Source organism: Haemaphysalis longicornis, unplaced genomic scaffold (genome assembly GCF_048455015.1).
Source record: "Haemaphysalis longicornis isolate Haplotype H1 unplaced genomic scaffold, Haemaphysalis longicornis Haplotype H1 scaffold_12, whole genome shotgun sequence".
NCBI lineage: Eukaryota > Metazoa > Arthropoda > Arachnida > Ixodida > Ixodidae > Haemaphysalis > Haemaphysalis longicornis.
Window position 1 is genome coordinate 110,455,129 of NW_027526225.1, and position 25,632 is coordinate 110,480,760.

The 25,632-nt window shown below is 45.6% G+C and overlaps 2 protein-coding genes across 6 annotated transcripts in view; both read right to left on the reverse strand.

Annotated features, from left to right (window-relative positions):
* LOC144163234 (membrane metallo-endopeptidase-like 1) overlaps positions 1-15,048 on the reverse strand; it is a 39,462-nt gene extending 24,414 nt beyond the window's left edge. For 2 of the 3 annotated variants that reach the window (XM_077694099.1, XM_077694101.1), the window contains exon 1: positions 14,928-15,048. The gene's annotated coding sequence lies outside the window, so the exon portion shown is untranslated. The remainder of the gene's footprint in view (positions 1-14,927) is intronic. The other variant, XM_077694100.1, reaches the window with a different exon arrangement.
* The window catches only part of LOC144163236 (uncharacterized), a 292,766-nt gene continuing 280,568 nt past the window's right edge, over positions 13,435-25,632 (reverse strand). For all 3 annotated transcript variants that reach the window (XM_077694103.1, XM_077694102.1, XM_077694104.1), the window contains exons 3-4: positions 25,156-25,276; positions 13,435-15,148 (exon numbers count right to left, since the gene is read on the reverse strand). In XM_077694103.1, coding sequence (XP_077550229.1) covers positions 14,961-15,148; positions 25,156-25,276 — 309 coding nt within the window. In that variant the 3' untranslated portion in view covers positions 13,435-14,960. The remainder of the gene's footprint in view (positions 15,149-25,155; positions 25,277-25,632) is intronic.

Below are 25,632 nucleotides of genomic sequence, written 5' to 3' on the forward strand. Positions count from 1 at the left end.
CGGCGGGATACGGCGGGATGAAAGTGGGGGTGCCGATTATATTCAGGGGCGGGTTATACGCGCGAAAATGCGGTAAACGGAATTATAGGAATATTTTCAAAAGCACTGCAATCACAAGATTTCTTTCGGTAATTACGATTTGAGCAGTTATGTTTCTATCGCCAGTTGGAAGCGAAAGTCAGGCTCTGTATGTTTTCCCTATACTCAGTATTTAGGAAATACATACGGAAAATGATTTGGCGCTTCTGGCAGTCTTATAGAAGTAAAAATGGCCCCAAATATTCCGAAGTGTATCCACTATTTTATGGTCATGTGTTTCCTAAAAAAATGTCATTGAGGCCATAACTCCGCATATACGTAACGCTAAAACGGAAGACTGGGCGAGTTGGTACGTATTCATAGAAACAGCGCTAACGGCACGAGACAAAAAAAAGAAGAGGGCACAAACACAGCGCTGTGTCTGTGTTCTTGCCCTCCTCCTTTTTTTTTTGTCTCGTGTCGTTAGCGCTGTTTCTATGAATACGTAACGCTTCAGGAAGGTGTTATTACAGCTGGGGCCATCGTCCAACCGAGGCCAAGTTTTAGCCAAGTTTTAATTAATCTGAAAGAGATAGCCTTTCGTAACTAACTTAACTGAATTCCAGCCTCGAAAGAAGTTTTCACACAAAAAATATGGCGGGTCCTACGGAGGTCAGCGTAACCTGCTGTAAGGCAGAACTTAACCGCCCGCCAGAAGCAGCAGCAGCCCCCGAGAAAATCGGGAGGAGAGCCGCACAAAGCTTCGCTTTAAAAACGTGCAATATTGAAAAATCTTTCAAATTTGACGCTGTCCGATGACGTCAGCTGTGACGCAAAACGGGGAACCCTGAAAACAGAAGGTCTCTTCGATTTGTCGTTTTTGACTGCTCAGAACTGCTCTACAGCAGCTGCGGGAGAAGTTTTAGTCCGCCCAGGAACTGCTCAAGGTTGCTTTTGGGCGGGAAAATAAAGTCGAAGTTTGTTGTCAGTTTGTCAACTGTCCATTACAACCACACGCCCATGTTGCCTTGCGGTGGCTTTGGAAAGCGGTCGCCAATGACCCAAACAATTTGATGAAACCGTTCGAACATCATAACGGCGGCTGGTGAGCCACCATGTTTTTCCTAATATCTACGGAGATCATAATCTAGACCGGTTTTGTGTTTGTGGTATCGTATTACATTGCTATCGGAACAGAGCAGTCTTTTTAATAATTAAAATTGTATTTAAGAGACCAAATATCTGCCCTAATGTCGCGCAGGTGGAATTGGAGCACGCTCGGTGTCTTCCAGGTCGATTTGCGGGGGGTCTCGTCCCCGAGTCTGAATCTCGCAGTCTGAATTGAGCGAGATCACTGCTGATTATTAGACCGCTTTTCATCATAATGTCTCGGATCAACCGTTCTCACTATAGAGGCACGATATGCGCTTATCATACACACCCCATTCCACTACTCAGCGGGAATGGAAGGAAATGGACCTTTTTTCCAGTACCGGTCCTCCGAGCGGCCGCCATGGCGAACCAAAAATGGCAGCAAGGCACGCCCACAAAAAAGGTCGAACTTTCGGAGAACGTGTGTGCACTAAATCCTCGAGACATCTGGCCTCCACCATTTCCTTTAGTTTCATACCCCATTAGATGTATCATATTCCCCCCCCCCCCCCCCCCCCAATTCCCATTACCTATATCACTCTCCCTAGACGCCAAAATTGGCTAAAGCGTAACATGGCGTCTTTGTATCCCTTGTGCATAAAATAAGTGCGTGTTACCACCAGCACCCGCAGTATCTCCCGCACCGACCCGTCACCCGTACCTTTCCAATAAATGTCACGGTAGCGGCGCACGTTCCCATGACTAATCTGCAGTGGTCGAAGCGCCCGTTTTTCTTTACTTTTTTTATTTTCGTTACTTCCTCACTGCATAGATAGCCATCTATGTGCTCTCATGGTCAGCCTCGAACATCTTTAACCGCCATCTATGTGCTCGCATGGTCAGCCTCGAACATCTTTAACCATTCCCTTAAAAAGCCTTTGTGTGCCCGTATACGAACCCACCACGAGCTGTCGAAAGAGAAAAAATAAAAAACTTGCAGCGCCATAGCCGCTACCCAAGCAGAAAGCTGGGGGGTGCCCACTGTTTATTTTGCCGGAGGCGCCTGCCAAGAATGGCGGACCGGCAGCCTGCTCATGCGCAGATCGCTACCGATAAAAGGTACATCCCCTGCTGGGCGTGCCTCGCGCTTTTTGCGACATATTCGTTTAACGAATATAAGAAACTCGTTTCGGCAGGTGTTCAGCGACATGAAACCGGACCGCGATGACGGGAATCCCAGAGATCAGTAGAGAGTTAGGCCTGACCTTCCGCGAATTCCTAGAACGTCTTAAAAGAAAAAGACTTGAAAGGAGAACGCTACCCGCTCCTCACATGGCCCTAAACGCCCACGATGCACAAACACTGAGAAGAATACAAACCAACACATTCCCACACAAATCAAGGCTGGCGCTTATGTTCCCAGACAGATTTAGTGAGGACTGTTATGAAGGCAATGAAAAAGCCACCCTTTTCCACACCATATGGAATTGCCCAGTTATATGGCAAACACAGAACAATACACCTCATTCACTAGAAACGTGGGAGGCGACTCTGGCCAGCGAGGCCTTGGAAGACCAGCGCCAGCTGATCGACAGGGCCTGGGCCGGGGCACAAGCTTCTGGGGCCCTGGAAAGAGGACTCCACCCAAGTTTCTCCCTTTAATCCCTTCCCCCACCTCAATAAAGTTTTGCTGAACTGAACTAGCAGAAACGTTCATTTTCCCTTCACGGTCGAGTTAAAACATAGCTGATATAAGCTTCGCGTACTGCCTTACTCACTTCCGGTTGACTTGCAACGGCGGATTTGGAGTCAGAATGCGGTCGAAGTGACCGGTCGGAGAATACGAGGCCTAGCGGGTGCAGAAGCGAAATGCCGGAACGCGCGCTGGGCTGCTTCGTCTTTTGCTGAATGCCGCGTGGCACGCGTTCTAACTATAGTTGTGTTCGCCGCCACCGTCACAGTTACGTCTACAACAGTTTTTACGTGGCTTCGTTTCCTTTTTACCATAGCGGTGTGTACAGTCAATGCGCCGAGAATTTTAATTTAGTCCGTGCGAGTCCTAAAAAATGTCTTCATCGAGGCACAGAGTGGACATACCCGCAGAGGTGTGTTGGCCAGCGCGCTTACCCCCCGGGATTTCAAAGCGACAGCGTTATTAGGCTCATTGAGCGTTTTTTTTTTTTTCCCTTTGGGCGCTATAGACTGTTCACTATCGATTTGGTACAGGCCGTGGTGGCTGCTTTTCTGATGAAGGCGATTCGAAGGGCGACAACGCCCGTGTGTCGAGATTTCGGCGCGCGTTAAAGATCCCCAGGCGGTCAAAATTAATTAATTAACGCGATTTCATTAAGCATTGCCCATGCGCAGCGGAGTTTATTCTCCCCACCAATCGGTGGCTGCACGGACGATATCCATGCATACACGATCTCCATGCAGCCGTACCCGCGAATGATGTCATAATACCTCTCCCACTGTAACTGATAATAATAGCTCGTTTTTTTCTGGCGCAGGGCCATCAAAGGCCAAAGAGCGCCAAATTTAAAGTACATATACGCGTACGCTAACGCGGATTAAAAATGTAAGAAACAGCGTAAAGGACAGGACGTAGAGTAGACGACAAACACGCGGCGCTGACTAACAACCAAGTTTTATTGCTTGCAGGCGGCTTATATACACATCTACACAGCAATGGAAAGGTAAAAAGGAAAATACAGATAGCAAGGGAGGAGGAAAATACACAAGTTATTGTCACATTCTCATCGATACGCAAGTCCCAGTTATACATTTGAAAGATACGCGATTTCATTTTCATACAGAAGCACGGAAGGTTTGCTTACACATTTATCGCCCCTCTGACTAATGCAAAAGGCTTCAAAAATTTCACGCGCGTACGTTTGTTTGCATATCTTCGAATAATACGACACTCATCAAGTATGTCAGAGGGGCGATAAATGTGTAAGCAAACCTTCCGTGCTTCTGTATGAAAATGAAATCGCGCATCTTTCAAATGTATAACTGGGCCTTACTTATCGATGACCATGTGACAATAACTTGTGTATTTTCCTCCTCCCTTGCAATCTGTATTTTCCTTTTTTTTTCCCTTTCCATTGCTGTGTAGATGTGTATATAAGCCGACCCGCCGTGGTGGCTCAGGGGCTAAGGCGTTCTGCTGCTGAGCACGTGGTCGCGGGTTCGATTCCCGGCCGCGGCGGCCGCTTTTCTGATGGAGGCGAAAAGCAAAAACGCCCGTGTGTACGAGATTTCGGCGCACGTTAAAGATCCCCAGGTGGTCAAAATTAATCCGGAGCCCTCCACTACGGCGCGCCTCATCGCCGGTGTTGCGTCGGCGCGTTAAACCCTAGAATCAATCAATCAATGTGTATATAAGCCGCCTGCAAGCAATAAAACTTGGTTGTTAGTCAGCGCCGCGTGTTTGTCGTCTACTCTACGTCCTGTCCCTTGCGCTGTTTCTTAAATTTTTAAACACGCACCGACCAGCCCACTTGCTCCCCGTGCTAACGCGGAGTGGAAGTAGAAGGGTGGACACAAGATGGCTGGTGAAGAGCAAAGTTCTTAAAAGATAAGCAAGGTGACTAGTGTATAGGGCCAGGTGTAAGGCTATGGGTGGGACGAGATTGGGTGTAAAAAGTGAATCTCTAACAAAAATTTAGATGCGCCTAACCAAAAAACATGGGATCGTCTCCTAAAAAGTACGGTGGATGTAATGGAATATGTTGTCTGCTACATATTCCATTAACACTGCTGCACTAGACACCTTAATTGCTAGTGCCCTGCTCACGATTCCTTCAATCCCATCCTGCTGAGTGTCTCCCCCCGTCTGAGATGCCCGCACAACGCCCTTTGACCCCGATTTTCTCGCAACTCTTGAGACTGGCCCCTCAAAATGAGGCTAGCCAGGGTCTACTGCCCTACCCGTGCATTCAGGAACTGATTCTTCCTCAGTAGGATCTGCAACTGCATATCACATCTTGGCCATGGAGCAAGAATATATATAGGAGGGGAAACGCCACATTGCGGCAAAAGGGGGCGAGCGACCAGATAATGTCCGAACGAAAACTGACGCGGACTACAAAGCTTGGTACCTCCGATGGCGAAGGAGAGGGTAGCGACACCTGATGGACGAAATGATGGTGGCTACTCAGTCCGCTCAGTCAGTCCGCTGACTCAGTCCGCTGCCGTGCCGTTTCTTCTCCCACAACAGATTCCACTAGCTTGACTTAGGCCAAACACTTGTGAGGTTATCTGGCCACCCAATTAAGCGACGTTTCCCCTCCTGCAATGTACATACTCTGTGATCTTATGTTTCCCTCCTGTCATGTTCTTACTCCACGCTCTTAGCAAGAAATACCTTGCTCACTTCCCCATTTTCTGCTGTTGTGGGATGTGGGAATAAGGGTAGGGGAGATGGTTCTTATAAAACTTCACTGCACTTCGAGCACGTTAGGTCTGGTTAAGCCCATGGGAGTATCATACGCATGCTTGGCGAAGGCACTCTGAGATGATGATCATCTGGGAGAGGGCGACGATCTGCCATCATACTACTTCATAGAGACCAGTTTTTAGACCGAATTCTGTGATTTGTTGTAATATTTGGGGGTTGTCTCTGACGTACTGGACGTGTTCTGCAGAAGTCGTTGGGCGTACTTGCGTTGTGGGGAACTGGTCGCGGTCAGTTGAGTAAGCTGAACATGCCCAGACGAGGCATGGAAAGGTTGGGTGTGTTGTTAGTGCCACAGTAAGGGCACTGAGGACTAGAAAGTAGGGTGCCTGAGCGTTGTCCATTTGGAGATGATGTCCGTACTGTAGGCCGAGTCAGCGTAGACCTGATTGGTGAAGACTTCTCCTGTTCTAGGCAGGAACTCGAGAGGAGCAAGAAAACCACGTGGTGAGGCTTCGCCAAGCCGTTGCCGGCTTACATTCTTAATTCGACGCTATTTCTGCTGCCAGTGCAGTTCGCATGCTTGTGGGTCAGGTTGTTGCAGGATGGGCGTGGGAACCATGGCAGCAGTTTACAGGATTTTAGGAGTATGCGGATACTCGAATATATGAATACGAATTGACTAGTACCTCCACGAATAATTCGATTCACGAATCGAATATGTACTATTTGAATTTTTGAATAGTTGAGTGAAGTAACCTTTCCTGGCTTTGCAAAAGTGAGAGAGGTCGGCGCACCATCTGCTTGGCAAGTTTCATCTGAATCGCGCTTTCGACGAGCGCACCTTGCAGAGGCCATAAATTTTTTCCCGCTGCACGGACTAATCTGCGATTGCATCGATGTGATCTATTTTTCGAGCCGTTGCCGTCGACTCTGGTCACCATTGTGAATTCTGCGACCAGATGCTTACCTGTTAGGGCAGCTTCCGGTAAAGACCGCTGCCGTTTTGACACCACTTCCGTTAATTTCAAATCAGAAGCGGCTCTGTCTGTTTTTAATGCAGTTGGTGTATGATTACTGCGTGTTTACTTGCTTTTTAAACCACAGTGGATAGTGCGCGCAGGCTTGTCCACGCGTTGACTTTAGTGCGAGCTCTCCATCTGCTACGCATTATTCAGGCTTCACGCTGCCCATATGCTTCCGATTTACATCATTGTGGTACATGATTGAGGTTGTGCCATGTTTTCGCGTCGTATTGTTCATGCCAACAAAGTGCTCGCTTCCGAGTTACCAGGTGCTGTATAGTCGTTGCCTGCAATTGCAGTACAGCAACGCCAACGTGAGTCGTTCCCCCCCCAAATGCGTTTTGTGCTGCTCCGGATTTCTGGAGTGCCGCCGATGCGACGATGCGAGTGGAAAAGTGCGTTCTCTGGGTTGAAAAAGAACGTCATGCCTCCAGAACATGCGAAGTAGCTCCTGCTTTTGCACGAAAACCTATGAAAAATCGAGGCCTGTAAAAATAAAAATTGATATTCGATTCGATATTCGGCTTTTTTTTTTCCAAATTCGATTCGATATTCCATTCGAAAGTTACTATTTGCCATTTTCACACCCCTGAAGATTTTAGAACACCTGGCATCGCTTGGAATCCTTACACCTGCTCTGGGAAATCCTATGTGAACTGGACAAAGCGCCGTATTTGGCTCTGGCCACTATTTCAGGATCGATTTGCACACTCAAAACTTTTGTCTTGAGAGCTTTGTGGGATGCCCCCTTGTATTACTGGCACGAATGGAGGGCCTGGCTCTTAAAGTGAGCCTACAAGAAGTGCAAATTCAGGTGGAAGGAGCCAGGAGTAACTCTTCTGTGTTTGCTGAGTGAGCTCCAGGCAGACGTCATCAACACCAGCAGAAACATCAGCAGGGTGCAGAATGAAGTTGAAGGACCAGACCTCGGATAACGTGCCTTCTGTCAAAGGCTGTCAGCAGGCATTGCGGACAACTACAACCTCTTCAGTGTCACCGTGCTTGGGTACCAGAAGATCACGAGACCCCGGTTTGAGGTTTGACGGTCAAAGCAGTTTGTATTTGGAGAGGGGTGCACGGTCGTGCAAAATCAGAAAATGCATTAGTCCATTTAACAAAGACGATGGTTCAACGCTAGGGAAAGCCGTGAAACGCCTGTATCAGTAAAACACCAGAGAACGCAATCGCAATGTTGTAAACAATCACAATATGAAACTAGTGCTCGCTTCTGGGTTGGTAGCTTTGTATCGCTCCATCGTCGTTTCAACAGAGGGTGGTCAATTTTTTATTGGACTTTGGACAAGAACAACTAAAAAAGAATCTCATTCTTTTAGCCTACGTCATATTGTGGACGCCACACTCAATATAATAAACCCATTGATACAAAGCAGGTAGTCACATGGAACGATCGTCACGTAAGGTAATGCTTGCGCAATGTGCCCTTACATGCGTTAGGTCTTGTATCACTAGCACGGATTTGCACCTCGTCGAACCCTGATGTTCGTTCAGTCCACAACTCCACGCATTATTTAAAAAAACATAATAATCAACACTCATATCATAAGGGAGACCTTAAAGGCACTTGTAAGCTGCCAAGTGGGCTTACCTTAGCCCACCCAATGAAAAACAGTCTAGTTCCTGAAGGGCACTACACGGTTTCTTCCATTTCCTGCACATTATCATCATCATAGTCGTCGTGCACCATGACACTTGCTGCTTTTGTCTCATTCTTTTTGGGATTGCCAGTGTGATTTCATTTTTATCAGGGGCATGGCTTAAGGTCTGTTGTGCTGCATGCGTCGCGTAGTGAAGCAGGCTGCGTGCTTTCAGGAACAAACAAACGCAAGCAATAGCAAACAGATTGCCCGACACTGTTAAACAAACTGACTCCCCTGAGGTAACTGTTTGCTCAGGTGTACCTCAGGGTTCTGTGTTGGGACCACTATTTTTTCTGATACATATTAACGACTTGCTGTATTGTATGCCCCGAAGGTAAAATAAATAAATAGACACTCTGGGAATCAAGCTTGTAAAACATGCTGAAGAACACAGTAATGGGTGGGTGGGTACAAGCCGTCGACGCAAGGCATGTGAGGTGCTGCCGTCTACAAATGCAAGCCCTCCCTGAGGTCACCAGAACCTGCAAGGCTTTCTGTGAAAATGCTATCTTCTAAAACTTCAAAAACTTTTCGCCTACATCAGCATTATTAGGAGTGATGGCAAAACGGTGTTGACGCAAATTATCCTGGTAAAAGCAGTTGCCATCACTCGGCACACGAACGTTCGTTTTGCCTGGCAACTTTCAGGTAAGTCGAGAATAGCTTCAGTGTTTTAGAAACCGGCACCAACCCTCCGCTCGCCATCGAACAATGTACCAAAAGCTGCCAGCTGAGTGCCAGGACCAAATAATAAAATTCCATCGCCTTGATAACGTGCTTCAAACGGAGCATGCGTACAATCCTTCGCAGATCAGAAATGGCGACCAGACCATAGAGTTTCATACTAATAAACACAAGAGGGAAATCTGGCGCCACTGTCTAGGGGCGCCGCGCTTCAGCTAGCGTTCCGTCAAGTACCGGGCAGGCACGTTCCACTTGTCTTTGGCATAGCTCATGAGCAGGCTGAAAAGTTGCCTGTGGGTGCAAAAAGCAACAATATTACTGCAGAAGATTAATCGAATTTGTTTTATTATTGTAAAATTAAAGCTCCAGAAAGATCTATTTGTCAGGGATTATTTAAAGCTTTATACGTCGCTAGCTGCAATGGCGTCGCCCACGGCAGCCCGCGAATGCAGCGCCAGATTTCCCTCTAGTATATATTAGTATGAAACTCTATGGACCAGATCCCTCCTGGTTTGATACACCAGAAAATTGTGTGGTCACAGACAAAGTTGCAAAAAGTGTCTTCGTGCGCGCGACTGGTGCAAAACAGCAAAGATGTGCAGCGATGCTTTGCATCGCCATCCATGAAACGAATCTTCCAGCCTGCATCCTACTTAAAGGAAAGACTCTGCCAGAAGGGATGTTCCCACAGGGTACTGCTGTCCAGTGTCAAGAAAACAGATGTATGCTGACCAGTTGATTGTGGACTGGCTGATAATAGTGTGGCAGAACTGACCAAGAAGCTGATTATAACATAAAGGTCTTTTATATAAATATAAAAGTCTTTTGCCCTCAATGGCTCTAGAGAACAACTAACAGACTGAGTGAAGGTCCAGCTGGCAGAGTTTCAAACTCACTTCGCCATGATTCAAGATAGCTTGAAAATTATTGGACAGCTTACGAGAGTTTTGGCAGCGCTACTCCGTGTTGATGGCCACAGGCAGCTATGCAAAACAAACAAAACAAAACAAAAAACAGAACAAAAAAAAAAAAAGCTGAAAGGGAGATTGAAGGAAAGATCACTTCAGCAAGTGCACATTCAGATCCTGAACATGTGGTGTTCATTGTCAATAGGAACCATCATAAAGAATGTCCTAGTTAAGGCACACAGGTTGGTCAGCTTTGAGAGCACGCCAATGAGGTGTGGTCGTCCGACAGTGATGAGTGCAGAAGCAGCAATGAACTAAATAAAGTGCTCATTATCTGTTCCAAGTTCTTGCATTATTCTGCACAGTAGTCCCAGTGGCACTACAATGTCTTAACGTAAAGCCACATGCCTGACTCATGCGTAATCCACGCCTGAGCGAAATTTAAAAAATAAGTGTGGCATATGCATGAGTAAATATAGTACGATTGCACATTTTTTATATGAAAAGACGTACCAATTTTGTTCCAAGAGTAACAATAGTGTGTCCTCTTTACTCTACTTTCTACTTGTGACTAGGGGACAGATTTTTAGGCATTAAAAAAAGCATTTTAGGCGCTAAAAAGAGGCAGCCAAATCAACATTTCCTCCAACATCGTAAATTGGGGGGAAAGGTGTGTCAGTTCACCGTCCTTGGTGCTGTTCGCAAAGGGAATCAACCTTTTGGAGTGCGGGTGCTTGTTTTTTACGTGCGTGACAGGTGATTGCCATAAACATGTGGTGGATTAAAACTTCAGCCCTGTGATATGAGCAAGTGTGACTTTTTCGGTACTGTTAAGTGCAGAGCCCCTTAGGGGCTCGCCTTGTCATCGTAGCTTGCTCGCTGGACCCAGGAAGAGCCACATGGCGTTCTGCCGTCGCGACGTTACCCAGAGGCTTTGAAAGCTAAGCGGTTTATATAGTCATAAGTGTTCGAAACTTGTGAACCACTAGCACTTGTCATACACCTCCATGTTGTTTAGCACAAAGCAAAATGCAGGTATATTTGAGGCAAAATATATGTAATTAACCGGCACAGCCCCTGTTCATTTACTTAGGAGCGGTTGTTGGGTTGGTTTTTACGACAGTAAGCGAAAAAAAGTGGCAGTGCAACGCCGGCACGTGTGGGAGGAAAAGCAAGCACAAAGAGAACAGAACTTCCGCTGGCGCAGTTTCAGGCAGGGGACGTGCGAGCACTGTGAAGGCGGGAAATTTGAAATGCATTGGGTGGTAGCAGTGAGTGTTAGCAGTGAGCGGATAACGGCACTACAGCCCATTATGGCGAATCACTGCTCTGCATTTCCAACAGATTTCACATTGAGTGAAATGGCTTTAATTTTTTGTTTGTTTTTCACTGCGTTTGTATGATTACCTTTTCATGTTTCATGTACATACAGTTGAACCCCTTTATAAGAGACACGTACCGGGGAGCAGTTTCTGTCTCTTATACGAGATGTCTCTTATAAGCAGGGGACCATGTTTTCACTTACTAATCAGACCCTAGTTCAATGTGGACACCGTATGACTAAAATAAGCTTAAAAGAACGCTACAGCATGTTGCAAAAGATTCATTCTAATTAATGTTTGGCCCCAGAATTTATGAAACTTTGTTTGCTTCATGACTGTATGTACACTGTTTTTTTACAACCGATTCTACAAGCTTTTTTTTACTTTCCTTTGTTTGTGGAAGATGAATCGTAGATGTTGAGTTGCCAAGCCTGATGAATAGGCAGAGCGCACAGCTTCTTCCACTGTGTGCTCAGGCTATTCATTACGCTTGCAGGACTCAACATCTGCAGTGCTTCTTGATTGGGAGCTACGCGAGTGAGAGAGCCCGCATGTGCGATCGCGCTCCATCCAATGGATGGCAGTAAGCTTCAACCCCTATTGTCAGTTGCATTTCCATTGGCAGGGCTTCTCATCGTCATTTCATAGCTGACTGAACCACTTTGTGTTTGCTGAAATTATCATAAATAGCGACTGCAGGTGTCTGTCGTCCGCCTGTGTTTCCACAATGGAAGCAACTGCAATTAGAGACTGGTGGCACTGCATCTGAAGTTAAAATGTCTGTTACAAGCGAGATTATTGATTAAACTTCAAGGATGACTTGTCCCTTATAACCAATCTTCTACATCCAATGTCTGTTATAAAAGAGGTCGATTTAATGGGAAAGATAGGGCAGCCAACCATGTGGGTGAATAGTGTCTCTTATAACCATTTGTCTCTTACATCAGTGTCTCTTATAACGAGGTTCAACTGTATAGGCATTTTCCGTGTTTCTGTGGCATCAGTTGAGTTGAAGTTCTAACGTGTGTTTCGTCTCTTCTCTAGCACTGTACCTGTGTTAACGTTCACTAATACATACGATGAATTCCCCAGTTATGATGGCACCAAGACGCCACAACACAACAGGCACAAATAATAAATGCATGACGGACGACGATTTATTAAGAAATTAACATGTTCTGACTTCATTTGGCAGAACTCTGGCCCTTTACTCATATACGATGACATTATTCAAATTGTTCAGGCAAGACGTCCCAACACTAACTACCAAATACACTCCCACACACCTGAAGAGCATTTCTAAACAGATGGTTGATGGAAAAGCCTATTTTAGAATCCGTCTGCAGTGTGAATTTTGAGGCGTAAGGAAAGGAAGCGGTGCAGCGATGTTTCGCCATTGGCTTTTACACAGGAGTGATCTGCTCACAAAGGCTTGTTGAAAGCTGAACCGTTGCACTGAAAATAGAATTAGATTGGAGTACGCTTCTAGAAACGAGGATGCGACTGCACAAGTTTGCAGAAATCTGTTTGGACAGCATGGGGAGCGCAGTCTAGGAATCACTGTGAATGTAGTGGAAACAATAGCAAACTGCCGCATGCGCTGCTGAGCACGATGTCACGAATTCGATTCCCGGCTACGGCGGCCGCTTTTCTGATGCAGGCGAAAAGCAAAAATGCCCGTGTGTTCGAGATTTCAGTGCACGTTAAAGGAGCCATGAAGAGAAAATACAACTTCGTGCAATTTGAAAGAACTGGGATTCAGTATCTCACTCAGCTCCATTACAGCCACAAAAGATGTTTTTTTAACAAAAAAAAAGCAAGAATTATTTAAAAATTTCAAATTTTGCGCCACAGTGACGTGTTATGAGCAAGAATGACGTCATACGGGTCAACAATAAAACATAATTTTCAGTGCGTTAACTGCACGTTAGCATTCAAGTGATGCGGTCAAATGGAACTAGAGGTCCCAATACAGACGCCCAGTCATGTGTCGTCGCGACAGGTCAGTTAGGCGGCCACCAATCGCACAAACAAGGTTCCGTGACGTCATAGAAAAGTTGCGGGAAATTGGCTAGGGAGTCGCGACTGCTTCACACGTTTTCTTTAATATCTCAGTTATTTGTTCGAAGATTGCGATGATATTGGCATCATTGTTATCGGGACCAAGCCGCCTTTCTAATAAACCCAACTTGTATTTTGTCTTCATGGCTCCTTTAAAGATCCCCAGGTGGTCAAAATTAATCCAGAGCCCTCCAATACGGCGCGCCTCATCGCCTGCGTTGCGTCGGCGCGTTAAACCCTACAACCAAGCAATCAATCAGTCAATCAAACCACCGCCATCTCCAGATTTTTTAATTCAAAATTGTGCATTTAGTCACTGAAAAAGACCGTTCTATTCCATTGCTTTTAGCTGTTTTGTGGGAGTCAGTAGAACTAGAGGACTAGGTTGAATTCTATGGAGTTCAGAACAGTCAATATTGCCCAGTAAAATAAATAACCATCTCAAACTGCAGTCGAAAGCGAAATTTGAGGCCAAATAGTGCGCCAATTTTGAAAATAAACACTCATAGCCGTTTATAGGCATTTAAGGACAGATGCCAAAATAGACATTTATAGGCACTATGAAAACACCATAAAAGCCCTCCTTAACATATAGTTCATGCTCATATATCAAAGTGGCGCGATAGGAGTGCAAGGAACAAAATAGGCATTTGCCTAAAATCCAGTCTCTACTCATGACGATGTTGAGGATGCACTGTGGTGTATGGAAAATTTCTCACTTGGAACCAAACAAGCATCTCACCCTGTAATATGATTAAAAAATGTGTCCCTACTAACACACCACACATCTCCCATCAGCTAGCACCTGGCTTCTCCCCATAGGAAGTGGCTCTAACAAAACCCTTTTCCTCCCCTCTTCACATCTAGTCGTAGCAAACTTCCCCATATTTGCAATACAGATAAACCTGGATGTAACGAATTTCTATGTAACGAAATCCTGGATTTAACAAAGTTTTTCAATTCCCCGTTGCCAGCCCCATTGAAGCCGACGCGTTCGAAACCTCTATGTAACGGAGGCATGGCAACGGTTAACCTTGATGAAACAAATTTTCTACGCTGATGAGCCATTGTTTTTTGCACTTTTTCTGAAAGATCGGCTGCAGATATGCACTACTTTCGTGAACTTTGCCTGCACCGCAAACTACCGTGCCTTTTCTGTGTGAGCGTGGTGTCGGTTTAGTAGTCGCGCATCTCCACTTCTTCCTGAGGTGTCGGTTTGTCGGTGATGTGTTCTGCTGCCAGAAAACGAAAAGTTTTGTCTTTTGAAGACAAGCTCGCAATTTCAGGTGCCGTCTCCGCTGGCAAGAAGGATCAACGTTGTCGTCCGGTACAGTATCCCAGCTAGCACCCTGTCAAAAAGTTTCAGTACGGCAAAGAGCATCAAGTTCGCGTAAAGGCGCCCTTTCAGCATACGTTTGTTTCTTGAAACTGGTTAAGGCAGCGAAGAGTGTCAAAAGGCAGAATTGATACTTAAGTTCTGCTTGCGAATACAGGGGTAAGTGATCTTGAGTCTTTGGAGTCCCACGTACTAACTTCATGGGAAAGCAGGAGGCGCAAAGCAGGCATTTTTTCACTGTAAAATAAATTCTTAAAGGAACAGTTCACTATCCCTGAAGTTTAGCATTTTGATTTAGTTTTTGCTTCATTTACGGGAGTTTCAACTCGCAACCTCCGTGTGACGAAAATTTGCACGTAACGAAAAATTGCGAATTTTTATCAACGTTGTTACATCCAGGTTTAACTGCACAAATGGCTGACACCTTGGTAAGGCAACGCACAGCCACCCGACTGCCTCAGTCGACAGACGAGGCTTTCTGCAGGGACAGGTCCGTGATGGTCCAGTCGGGAAGCCGCCCCACCGTGTAGTCGCGGTGGAACTTGGCAAAGATGAAGCACATCAGCAGGCGGGGGCCTTCCGATCGGACCTGGTCCAGCTTCTTCAGCACTATGAAGTTCACCTCAATGTCACAGTACTTCTGGTCTGCGGGCAGAAAAAAAGACGAGAGCTTGGACAAGTACCACGGGTGACAGTTTCACAGCGGGCGCAGTCACGCATCGCAAATGGAACAATCTACATTCGGTGTAATTCAACGCGCAACACCAGGAAAAAGGGCGTAGGGAAGGGTACATTTGTTGCTTCAGAGTGCGCTGAGCTTTTTTTTAAGAGCCGTTCCGTCCCCTCTTCATTACCCTCCTCACCAGGGGTGTAGCCAGGGGGGCTTCGGTGTCAGAACACCTCCCCAAAATTTACTGCGCGGTGCATTCCTCCCTCAATACCCTCTGCATTTTGGCCTTCTAACAGCGAAGATGTTTAGCAAATCACAATTTTTCGTGTCCGCGGTTAAAGATACCAAGAAATTGCCGAGCATGTGCACGCGAGCGCAGCCGTCGTGGTGACCGCATGGCAGTTAACAAAACCAAGAAAACGCCTAACGCTCGTGTGTGCGTGCCTCGCGACGGCCGCCCACCGTTCCCTGCGCAAATTTGTCAAGCCAAGCATACCTACTAGGGGGTATTGGCCAAGATTGGCCAAAAAAAGCTCCAGCGTTTCCCGTAATCATGGCAATGCTTGCCCAGAATGAGAAAGGCTCCAGCGTTCGCACTAATCGTGGGAACACTTGCTCGCAACGAGAAAGGACACGTCATAACGTACTCCCCTCCAAGGTGATGTCCAATGATTACAACTTCTAAAAAAATGAAGGAAGCTCACAGTGATAGGAACAACGACGGAAGTAAAGGTCGCCGCGGCAGCAAAGAAGAAGCATGTCGGCTTCAATCGTGGACTTAAACCTTTGTGATAGTCGTGGCGGTCGTGTACAGCTTCACTACATTCAAGTCTTACGCGTTAGTGTGAGCGTCCTTCAATTTTTTTTTTTTTTCATTATTCACACACCAAGGTGGTATATTAATATGTAAAAAAAAATAAGAAAATTGGATATAAAAATGAAAGTGACATGATGTTTGTGTGCAGGCTATTTTTCGTTTTAGGGATTTTTTTTTTATTGCTGGCGGTCTATAACACACCCTGAAAAATATTTTTGGCTATGCTAATGCTCCTCATCCCATTCCCAGGTATGCCCAACACATAGCTCATCACATTGAGTTGCATTTTACATTACTTGAAAAACAGAAACTGGAACAAGTTTGAAATTTCTTTTTTTTTCAATTTTTTTTTTTTTTTGCAAATTCAAAAGAGTTTTATGAGACCAACCTGGACGCAGATATGGCACCGTACGGTACAGCTATGACCCAAAATTATACCATTATTGTCCCTACATACTACGGCAACATCACAATCCCGAATGCATAGCACACAAAAAGCTTGTCTACAGGCAGTTGTTTAATACACATCACACGTTGCCAATGAAGGAACGTAACTTTAATCATATGCCTTCTTCTTGTGAAGCAATCTGATCGTGCCACTGTTAAAGGAGTGCTGACGCCAAATTTTAGCTTTTTCATTTTTATGCTGTAAACAATACCTTTGCGCCTAGTAATAATGAAAAGCGAGAAAAAATTGGTCAGCAGTCGGCATAAAAATAGTTACCAATTCATTTTTTTCAACTAGTTTTGGTTTCGATCACCGGCAGCACAGATGGCAGTTCTGGGAAATTCTGAAAGATATTATGTCACACTGTTCTGTCCGCAAAACTGCAAGCTGTAACGTCAATCAAAAACCCGTGCTGTCACACGTGCTTTCCGCATTGTCTGGGGCAGTCTCATGTGGCCTGCATTGGCCCACCCGAGCTTGCGGCGGCAATCGGGATGCGGGAAATTTGAAAAGTAATTTGCAAATTCATGTAATCAGATGTTATTTACTGGGTTTAATTTTTAATTGGGATACATTTGAGTTCGTTTCTGCTCATGATGTCAACCTTACACTGTTTTTTCTCAAAACATAGCATTAATTTTTTGCCACTTAGCCAAAGTTGACGATGCCGTTGAGAGACCCGGGCTAACGAAATGGGACCACCAACGACAGCACTGAGGACAGTGTTCCCGATTTCGGAAAGGGCTACCTGATGTCACCCATTTTAATCCCATGTAATTCCTGTCCTCTAATCTACACATTACAAAAAAAATATTTCGAGGACAAAACCCACACCAACAAAGCTACTGCAGGTTTAAACCAATGCAAAATAAATAAAATGGGCACAAGGCATTTTATTTATTTTGAATTGGTCTACACCTCTGATGCCCAGAACTCAGAACCGGCTGGTTCCCTGAATAAACAAGCCGGTTCTGGTTAAACCCAGAACCGGCGGGTTCCCAGGGTGTGGATCGTCTTTTGTCACGCTGATGGCGATTCCGCTGGCGCTGGCAATCTGAGGTAACTCGCGTTCAGGCAAATTAAAATTATTCTTCGATGCGTTTCCGAATGCAACTGCTTACAAAAATTGCTGCACGGCATCTTCACAACCTATTGAAGCGAACTGCATCATCTTTTAGGATTCTGAATTTGGTGTCAGTGCTCCTTCAAGGCACCATTCCATGTATAATTTGAAACAGCCTTTCTGCTTTGCTTTCAGCAACTTCACATGCTCTGACAAGCTCCAAACACCCGTTTGAAAAAATCAAGATCAAATTAGCTCACACAGTGCTAAAATAAACACTGAATCTCGATGAAAACCCAACATGGGGTCATCTCAGTTCTTATGAACGGATGATTCGCAAGTTGCGTTATACAAGCGACCATTTGCGTCATACACATAAAAATAAAAATAAAATAAATAAACTAAATAAAATACAAATAAATAAATAACACCACTGATATGGTAATACTTTAAGATGACCTTAATCTCTTTGAATCCTGGTGTAACGATTGGCTAATGCTTTTAAACGCAAATAAAACATTGTTAATATCTTTCCACTGTTGGCAACATTATCAGCAAGCGACTTACACCATTTCCGGCTCCGTAATTTTGACTGCAGAATCTTAGAAATACCTTGACGTAATATTCTCAAGCAGCCTCACCTGGTCAACTCATGTGAACAACATAACATCCTCTGCTAATCGCTTGCTGGGTTTACTTAGTAGAAATTTGAAACTTGCTCCTTCGTCAGTGAAGTTGTTAGCTTATACCACATTCGTTCACGCTAAATTAGAGTACGCAATCTCGGTTTGGGACCCTCATCAATCTCATCTATTTAACTTACTCGAATCTGCGCAAAGTTGCGAAGCCCGGTTCATCTACTCCGAGTACTCTTATCATTCCAGCATTTCTGAACCTAAAGCTCGTGGCTACCTCAACAATCTAGAATCACGTCATATATCTAGACTCTGTCTTTTTCACAAATTTTACCACGTTCCTTTTAACGTTCCAGCTATCTTGCTTGTTCATCGAATGTCCAGCCGTACAAACCATCACCGAGCCGTTTATCCACCGCCAGCACAAACTACTGCTCATCTTCGCTCTTTTTTTGTTGCAACTGCAAAGGACTGTAATAACTTGCCTGGATTTGCCGTGCACCACTCTGGCTTACATCAATTGATTGATTGATTGATTCTAGGGTTTAACGCACCGACACAACGCAGGTGATGAGGCACGCCGTAGTGGAGGGCTCCGGATTAATTTTAACCACCTGGGGATCTTTAAAGTGCGCCAAAATCTCGTACACACGGGCGTTTTTGCTTTTCACCTCCATCAGAATAGCGGCCGCCGCGGCCGGGAATCGAACCCGCGACCTCGTGCTCAGCAGCGCAACGCCTTAGCAACTGAGCCACTGCGGCGGGTACCCACATCAATTCAAGACTATTGTTGAACTGTTGATCTGTTGCTAATTATGCCCATCCCTCATGTAACACCCTGACTGGGGCCTTTGAGGTCTAATGAATTCCTCTCTCTCTTTTTTTTGCACATCAATTTATACTAAAGCTTTTCCACTCTTACCTCTATTATCGGGTCCTCTTTTCAAGCTAACACAGCTTATGCGAACCTGTCTCACTGCATCAGAAAGCGTGCTTGCAAATATATAGCCACCACATTTCCTGCAAAAAAAGGAACAAACTGACCTGGCCAGTGGTAGAGTGGGCATTTTCATGTAGTAGCACTTGCAACGACAAACGACGGGCAACGTGAGTGGAACTGACGGCTAGTGCTCGAAACTTTATCACAGCCAAATATGTATGTTCTAAACTAAAAAATGGGGTGCACAGCTAAAAGGGAAGTGAATTCACGCCTATCAATCTGACGAGCTTTTTCGTTTGCCTATTAGGAACAATTTCACATGAAAGTTATGTTCGAAATTCCAGGTGTATGAAACTGTTTTCTGGAAGACGCCGCAATAAGCAGTCCAAAAGCTTGTGTAAAAGTACACCAGTGTGATAAAGTTTATGCCTCAACAAATTTTTGTTTATTGGGGGTATTATGCTTTGTATTTACCATAAAACACCGCAAAAGCTCCCTGTTTCCCACAAGCACCAATAAAAATATTTCTAAGACATCAGAATCCTCAAAATTATATCAGACATTTTTTTTTTTTTTTCGGAACGAGGCAGATCCACCTAATGCGAGTTTGAGAAACAAGCGGAAGTTTGTTACCGGACCTAAATGCAATGCTGTCAAAGCTATTATATGATATATTTTATACGATAGCTAGGAGAAGTTTACGGCCACAAAAATTAAAAATTATGCCATTAATTTGGGCAATATTAGGGTGATAAGTATGGATTCGGCTCATATTGAATTGAAGCAGTCAAGTTGATGTGACATTATTATGAAAACTTTATTTAAATTCCCTTTGAAGCACGGTGCAATTGAGTTTTGGTACAAAAAGCATTAAAAATATGCAGCAGGGCTTGAATAGCCGTAGAACTATACATGGAGAGCAGGTGAGTCCTCATGGCACCATTAGCAGCTGTTTTCAAATTCCTCCCTAGGATAGTTTACTTGGGCATGCCTGAAGGTACTCACGAAGTAAGCAAGCTTTTCATTGCTTTGCCTTAAATTTCCAAAACGCTTCAAAAGACAGCTGCTCATGTCTTCTTCTTCACCTTAGTGAAGTGGTTTGTAGTATCAGTGGGTGGGGGGGAGGGGGGGGGGGGCAGTGAGATTTGCCAAGGTTCATAAGTGGCGGCTATTTAGGTAAGTACTAAAATGGTAAATATGGGAGTAAACAAAATAAATGTAAATAGAGGTATTCGTAGGGACGGGAGAGACGAAATGAAATCATTGTTTCACATCTCTCAGTTTCCTTTCATCAATTCTTCCGTTCATTTCGTTTGAGGACAGATCTTTCGCCCATCTCCTAATTGCCGTCTGAATTCATATCATAATAAGCCAGCTGCGAAAAGCAGAAAAAAAATTCTGAAAACACCCACGAAACAGTCCGAACAGTCAAGCCAAAACCAAACTCCCATTGGGCAAATGCATTTGGCTCATTTTGGTCTGCTGGTTCATTTTCGATACGAACCACGATCTGCGTACATGTTTCCAGGTAGTGATCTCAACTATTTTCTTTCAACCTTTTTTAGGGGTAAGTTGCTGAATTTTTCTTGTCACTGCAGTTTTATCCAACTCAGTTTTGGTTTCTGAATCTGGCTCACTTCGGGGGAAAAAAAAATCGTATGTTACACATTCATCTCCTCCAAAGCCCCGGCATCAGCCGAAATGCTCACCCCCCTCCACCTGCTACGAGACTGATAGAAGATGCTATGACAAGGATATTTGCTTCTTTGCGGTGGAAGGGGAACACCCGTGGGGTGAAGATAACACAAAGAGAACAATGGACAGTCCATGAAGGAAAACCGAGAGGTCGCAGGGCTTTCGTGAGACACATCTTTATAAAGTGTGCACCCAGCCGCTGATCCCACACTCGTTGAGCAATCAACTAGCTGCGTGATGTACCGCCACCAGAAAGATTGAATCTGTCAAGTGGAATAGCTCGGCGCGGAAAAATATGAAATGCGCCTGTGAGAATTTCAAGATAGAGAAAGAATCCATGAGTGAGATTCAAAGTATGGCACCAGAAAACAAAGTGTGAAGCAGCAGATGAAGCATAAACTCGTAGATGGCGGGCCCGTCTTCAGTGAAGAGTTGGATAACGCCCTCTTTGATTACCTTCAAACTAGACGCTTGTCACGCCATCAGTTAACACACATGCACAATAGTGGCACCGTGCCGCGCCCCGTTTGCTGATGTTGGCATATGCTGAAAACCTGTTTTTGTTGGGCATGGTTCCTTTTTTCTGCGGCAGAGCACGAAGGCCAATAAGTGGTGGTGGGTTTGATAATGCGCTGGTGACGTGTCATGCCAACCTCCACGTCCCCACTGCCGCTTCTGCGTGCACGCTCCATCTCAGTGAGAATGCGTTTCGATATGGTTCTCTTGAGAGCTACTTGTTCGAAAAGCCGTTCCACTCAACGTGAAAGCTGATGGAAGTGCAGAGAAAGTGATTCGCCATAACGGGCTGTAGCGACATTATCGCTCACTGCTACCACCCAAAGCAATTCCAATTTCCCACCTTCGCAGTGCTCGCGCACACCCTGCTTGAAACTGCGCCAGCGGGAGTTCTGTTCTTTTTGTGCTTGCTTTCCTTCCCGCAAGTGCTGGCGTTGCACTGCCACTTTTTTTCGCTTACTATTGCAAAAACCAACCCAACTAGCTTTCCTAACTAAATGAACGCAGGCGCTGTCAGTTAATTACACATATTTTGCCTCAAATGTACCTACAGTTCTCTTTGCACTAAACAACGGCGAGATGTATGACAAGTGCCAGTGGCTCACGAGTTTCGAACGCTTATGGCTACATAAACCGCTCGGCTTTCGAAGCCTCTAGGATACGCCGCAACGACAGCTGCTACGACGGAACGCCGTGGGGGGCTCTACTTTGGTCCAGCGAGCGAGCTATGACAACAAGGCGAGCCCCTCAACTCTGCACTTTATGGGCTGGCGATTTCGCTCGAGAACACGCACGCAGGATGGGTTAATCACGTGACCAATGCAACGGCGAGTTGGTGTGGCCTTCACTGTGGCCTTCACCGGCTGACGGCACACTGGTACAGCAACTAACTGCTAGTGTGTACGTACGTTAACCAGAACATAACAAACAAAGAGGAAGTGCTGACAATTGCTGGAGACCTGAAACTCGGCCACATCAAGGCCTCAAGCATGTATATCAACAGGTGGCAGAAGTGACAATGCACGTGTCCACCAAAGGGAGTCAGAGGAACCCTGCTAGCTGCTAGGAAGCTGTTCATTTCTTTCGCTTGGTAATTGCCACTTTGAGGACTCACCTCGAAAACAGAGGCTACTTCTGTAACACGGACCAGACAATGGTAAGAATGGACAGTCCAGCGACTCGTACTAACATCGCGAAGTAGAGCAGGATCACCAACACCGGCTTTGCCGATTGCGATTTCACTGTAGCCTATGCGGCTCAAGCATCTGGGGATAAACTTCCGGCATTTATCATCTTCAAAGATCCTACAGAAACAATTTCAACATGGCCATTCATTAACTTGTTTATTGTGGGGTTTTAACGCGCCGACGCAACGCAGGCGATGAGGCGCGCCGTAGTGGAGGGCTCCGGATTAATTTTGACCACCTGGGGATCTTTAACGTGCGCCGAAATCTCGTACACACGGGCGTTTTTGCTTTTCGCCTCCATCAGAAAAGCGGCCGCCGCGGCCGGGAATCGAACCCGCGACCTCGTGCTCAGCAGCGCAACGCCTTAGCCACTGAGCCACCGTGGCGGGTATTCATTAACTTGTGAATTCCAAGTAAGTAACGGCTTTGAACATGTTCTTCTCCTTCAACGTAACCTGCTGTCGCATCATGTTACAATAAAGGAGCATGACGGTCGCAAGGGTAATTGAATGTAGCACGACGTAACACCCGCTTACGATTTACCACTTACAAAGTAACACCCGCAACCTAGCCGCAATAAGTGAAGCGTGCTCCCCAAAATGCTGTTCATGGTCATTATTAATTCTTGTGCACTTTGTCTTTGCTTGATGGCTCGATGGCAACTGAAAAATGCCTGGAGTGGATCAGCTGCACTTGGGGCCCCAACACGGACCACAATCACTGGTTACTCGTCATCAACCAAGTCCTCATCCACAAAATGAAAGCCGCTGTAGATGCAGCACATTTCAGAAGTGTGCACGGAAATTGTGCAGCTTGCAGACGTCTAGTATAATAAGCCATTCAAGCCTCCTCCTCCTGCATGCCATAGGTGTAATTCATGAGGGAGGGTACCTGTTGCGGTGGCTCAGTGGCTAAGCATTGTGCTGCTGAGCACGAGGTCACGGGTTCGATTCCCGGCCGCGGTGGCCGCTTTTCTGATGGAGGCGAAAAGCGAAAATGCCTGTGTGTTGGAGGTTTCGGGGCATGTTTAAATATCACCAGGTGGTCAAAACTAATCCAGAGCCCTCCACTACGGCACGCCTCATCGCCTGCGCTGCATCGGTGCGTTAAACCCTACAATCCATCAATCATGGGGAAGAGAGAGAAGACTCCCAAAGAGGACCTTTACAAGCTTTCGTGGGAAGACATGCTGAACTTTTGTATCGATGTTTTGGGCTGTTGTGTCAGAAGAGATGGTTGCATGATCCTTCAAAGAGAGTGGGATCAGTGTTGGATGGCCGCAGGAACAGGCACTTGCTTACACCGACTTGCAAGCATCCGAGAGCCTGTGGTCTGTTCAAGTCACGTGAGTGTCAGGGACGAATGAATTGACCTATAATACATTGATTTGGAAGAGTTGTTCCTTGGGTTCAGTGACTATGAGTAGGTGCGAGCGTACCACATTGTTTAACATTTTAAAATAAACATGCTTTTATCGATTCCGTCGCCACCATAGCCCTGCTCAAGGCTTTTCATTGGTCACTATGTTGGTTTTTACTGCTCTGACTAGACAAGCCCTTGATAAATTGTTATTGAAAGTGGGCTGGGTGCTTTCATGTTATTTTACGGCAAGCCTGGGCTCTAGAAGCTATGCCATAGTGAGTAGTAAAGGGGTATGAAATAAATTCGACCACCCAGTGATTTTTAACGGGCGCCAAAATCTTGAAACAGGTGTTTTCATCTTTCACGTATACCAGAAAAATAGATGCGGCAAACAGGACTGAATTGCATCCTTGGGCTCGGGAACACGACGCCGTAGCCACTGAGTCACCGTGGCGGATTCTTTATAAAATTTCCTTACAAATATGTATTGTTCGCTTGGTGGCGGTACAAACTTGCAACATACCTCACACGTTCGCATACCATGAATCTCCAACCATGTCCCACTGCAACACTTGCTACCCACCATAGCATCACTGCTGACTCCTATACCTACATTGGCTGTACAGCTAAACTAGTCCCGTGACAATACAGTCGAACCTCGCTATAACGAAGCAGTATCGGGACAGCAAATTAGTTCGTTATAACCGATATTCGCTGTAACAGTAGAGCTAAAAACCGGCTGTAACAAATCGATAATCTAGCTCCCGCATAAATACTTTTATAAAAATGCATTTTCTCAGGCTTCAAACCCACTATAAACAAGGTAACCCTTACAGTTCTCCTCGTTGCATTTCAGCCTTAATAAACCGGAACATGAGTACGTGAAATTACAACAGAACAAAGTGCACTTGACAAAACGGGCCTGCGTCTTTATTTATTTGATGAAGGATGGGATCTTCGTCTGGTGGCTACTCATAGCACTGAACAGGATGGAGTTTTCCACAGTGTCCACGAACAAAAGGGCCTGCAGTTTCGGACCACGGGTTTTCTTTCCAAGTAGCTTCTCAGCCTCCTGGTAAAATATTTCTTCGTTATATCCGATATCGCGTGCGGCTCCCACGGTTTCAGTTTCTTTATAACAGAATAAGTGCCATTGAAATTAACACGTGACCAACCAAAGTTTGTATTTTGTTCGCTATAGCCGATAATTCGCTATATCAGTGTTCATTATAACGGAGTTCAACTGTACCAACATTGGCTGCGTGGCTAAACTAGTCCCGTGAGAATAGCAACAGAAAAAAAGGTACCAACCGACATACCTACAATAGACTGAAGTGTTACTTTATGTGGCAAGGCCATGACCTCGTCCGGGTCCTCGAGGTGATGTGTGTTGCCATACCCAAGCTCTTCAGAAGCTTGCTGCACAAACTTGTCCACGGCCTGGGAAGAACAGTCGCATTACTTTTTCGATGCACGCACTTTGCCAACCGACATTCTTATTCCACTGAAAAACACATGTGGTCCTTGTCAGCTGCTACACCGTGATTTAACCCTTTCACTGTCACCGACATACCGGTAACTTTTCGCATTTCCCCTCCGCAATGTCGCTGACATACCGGTACGTTCCAAAATTTGCACCATAGCGTAAAGTGGGCGCATCTGGACTGCTCGTGCCACCTGTTGAATATTTCTAGTAGCTCGTATTTTCACTCGATATTCTCTACGATGGTATAATGAAGAGAACGGAGCAACTGCGCTTACCTTTCATTGCTGGGGGGCTTGGTCGCTACGCATGC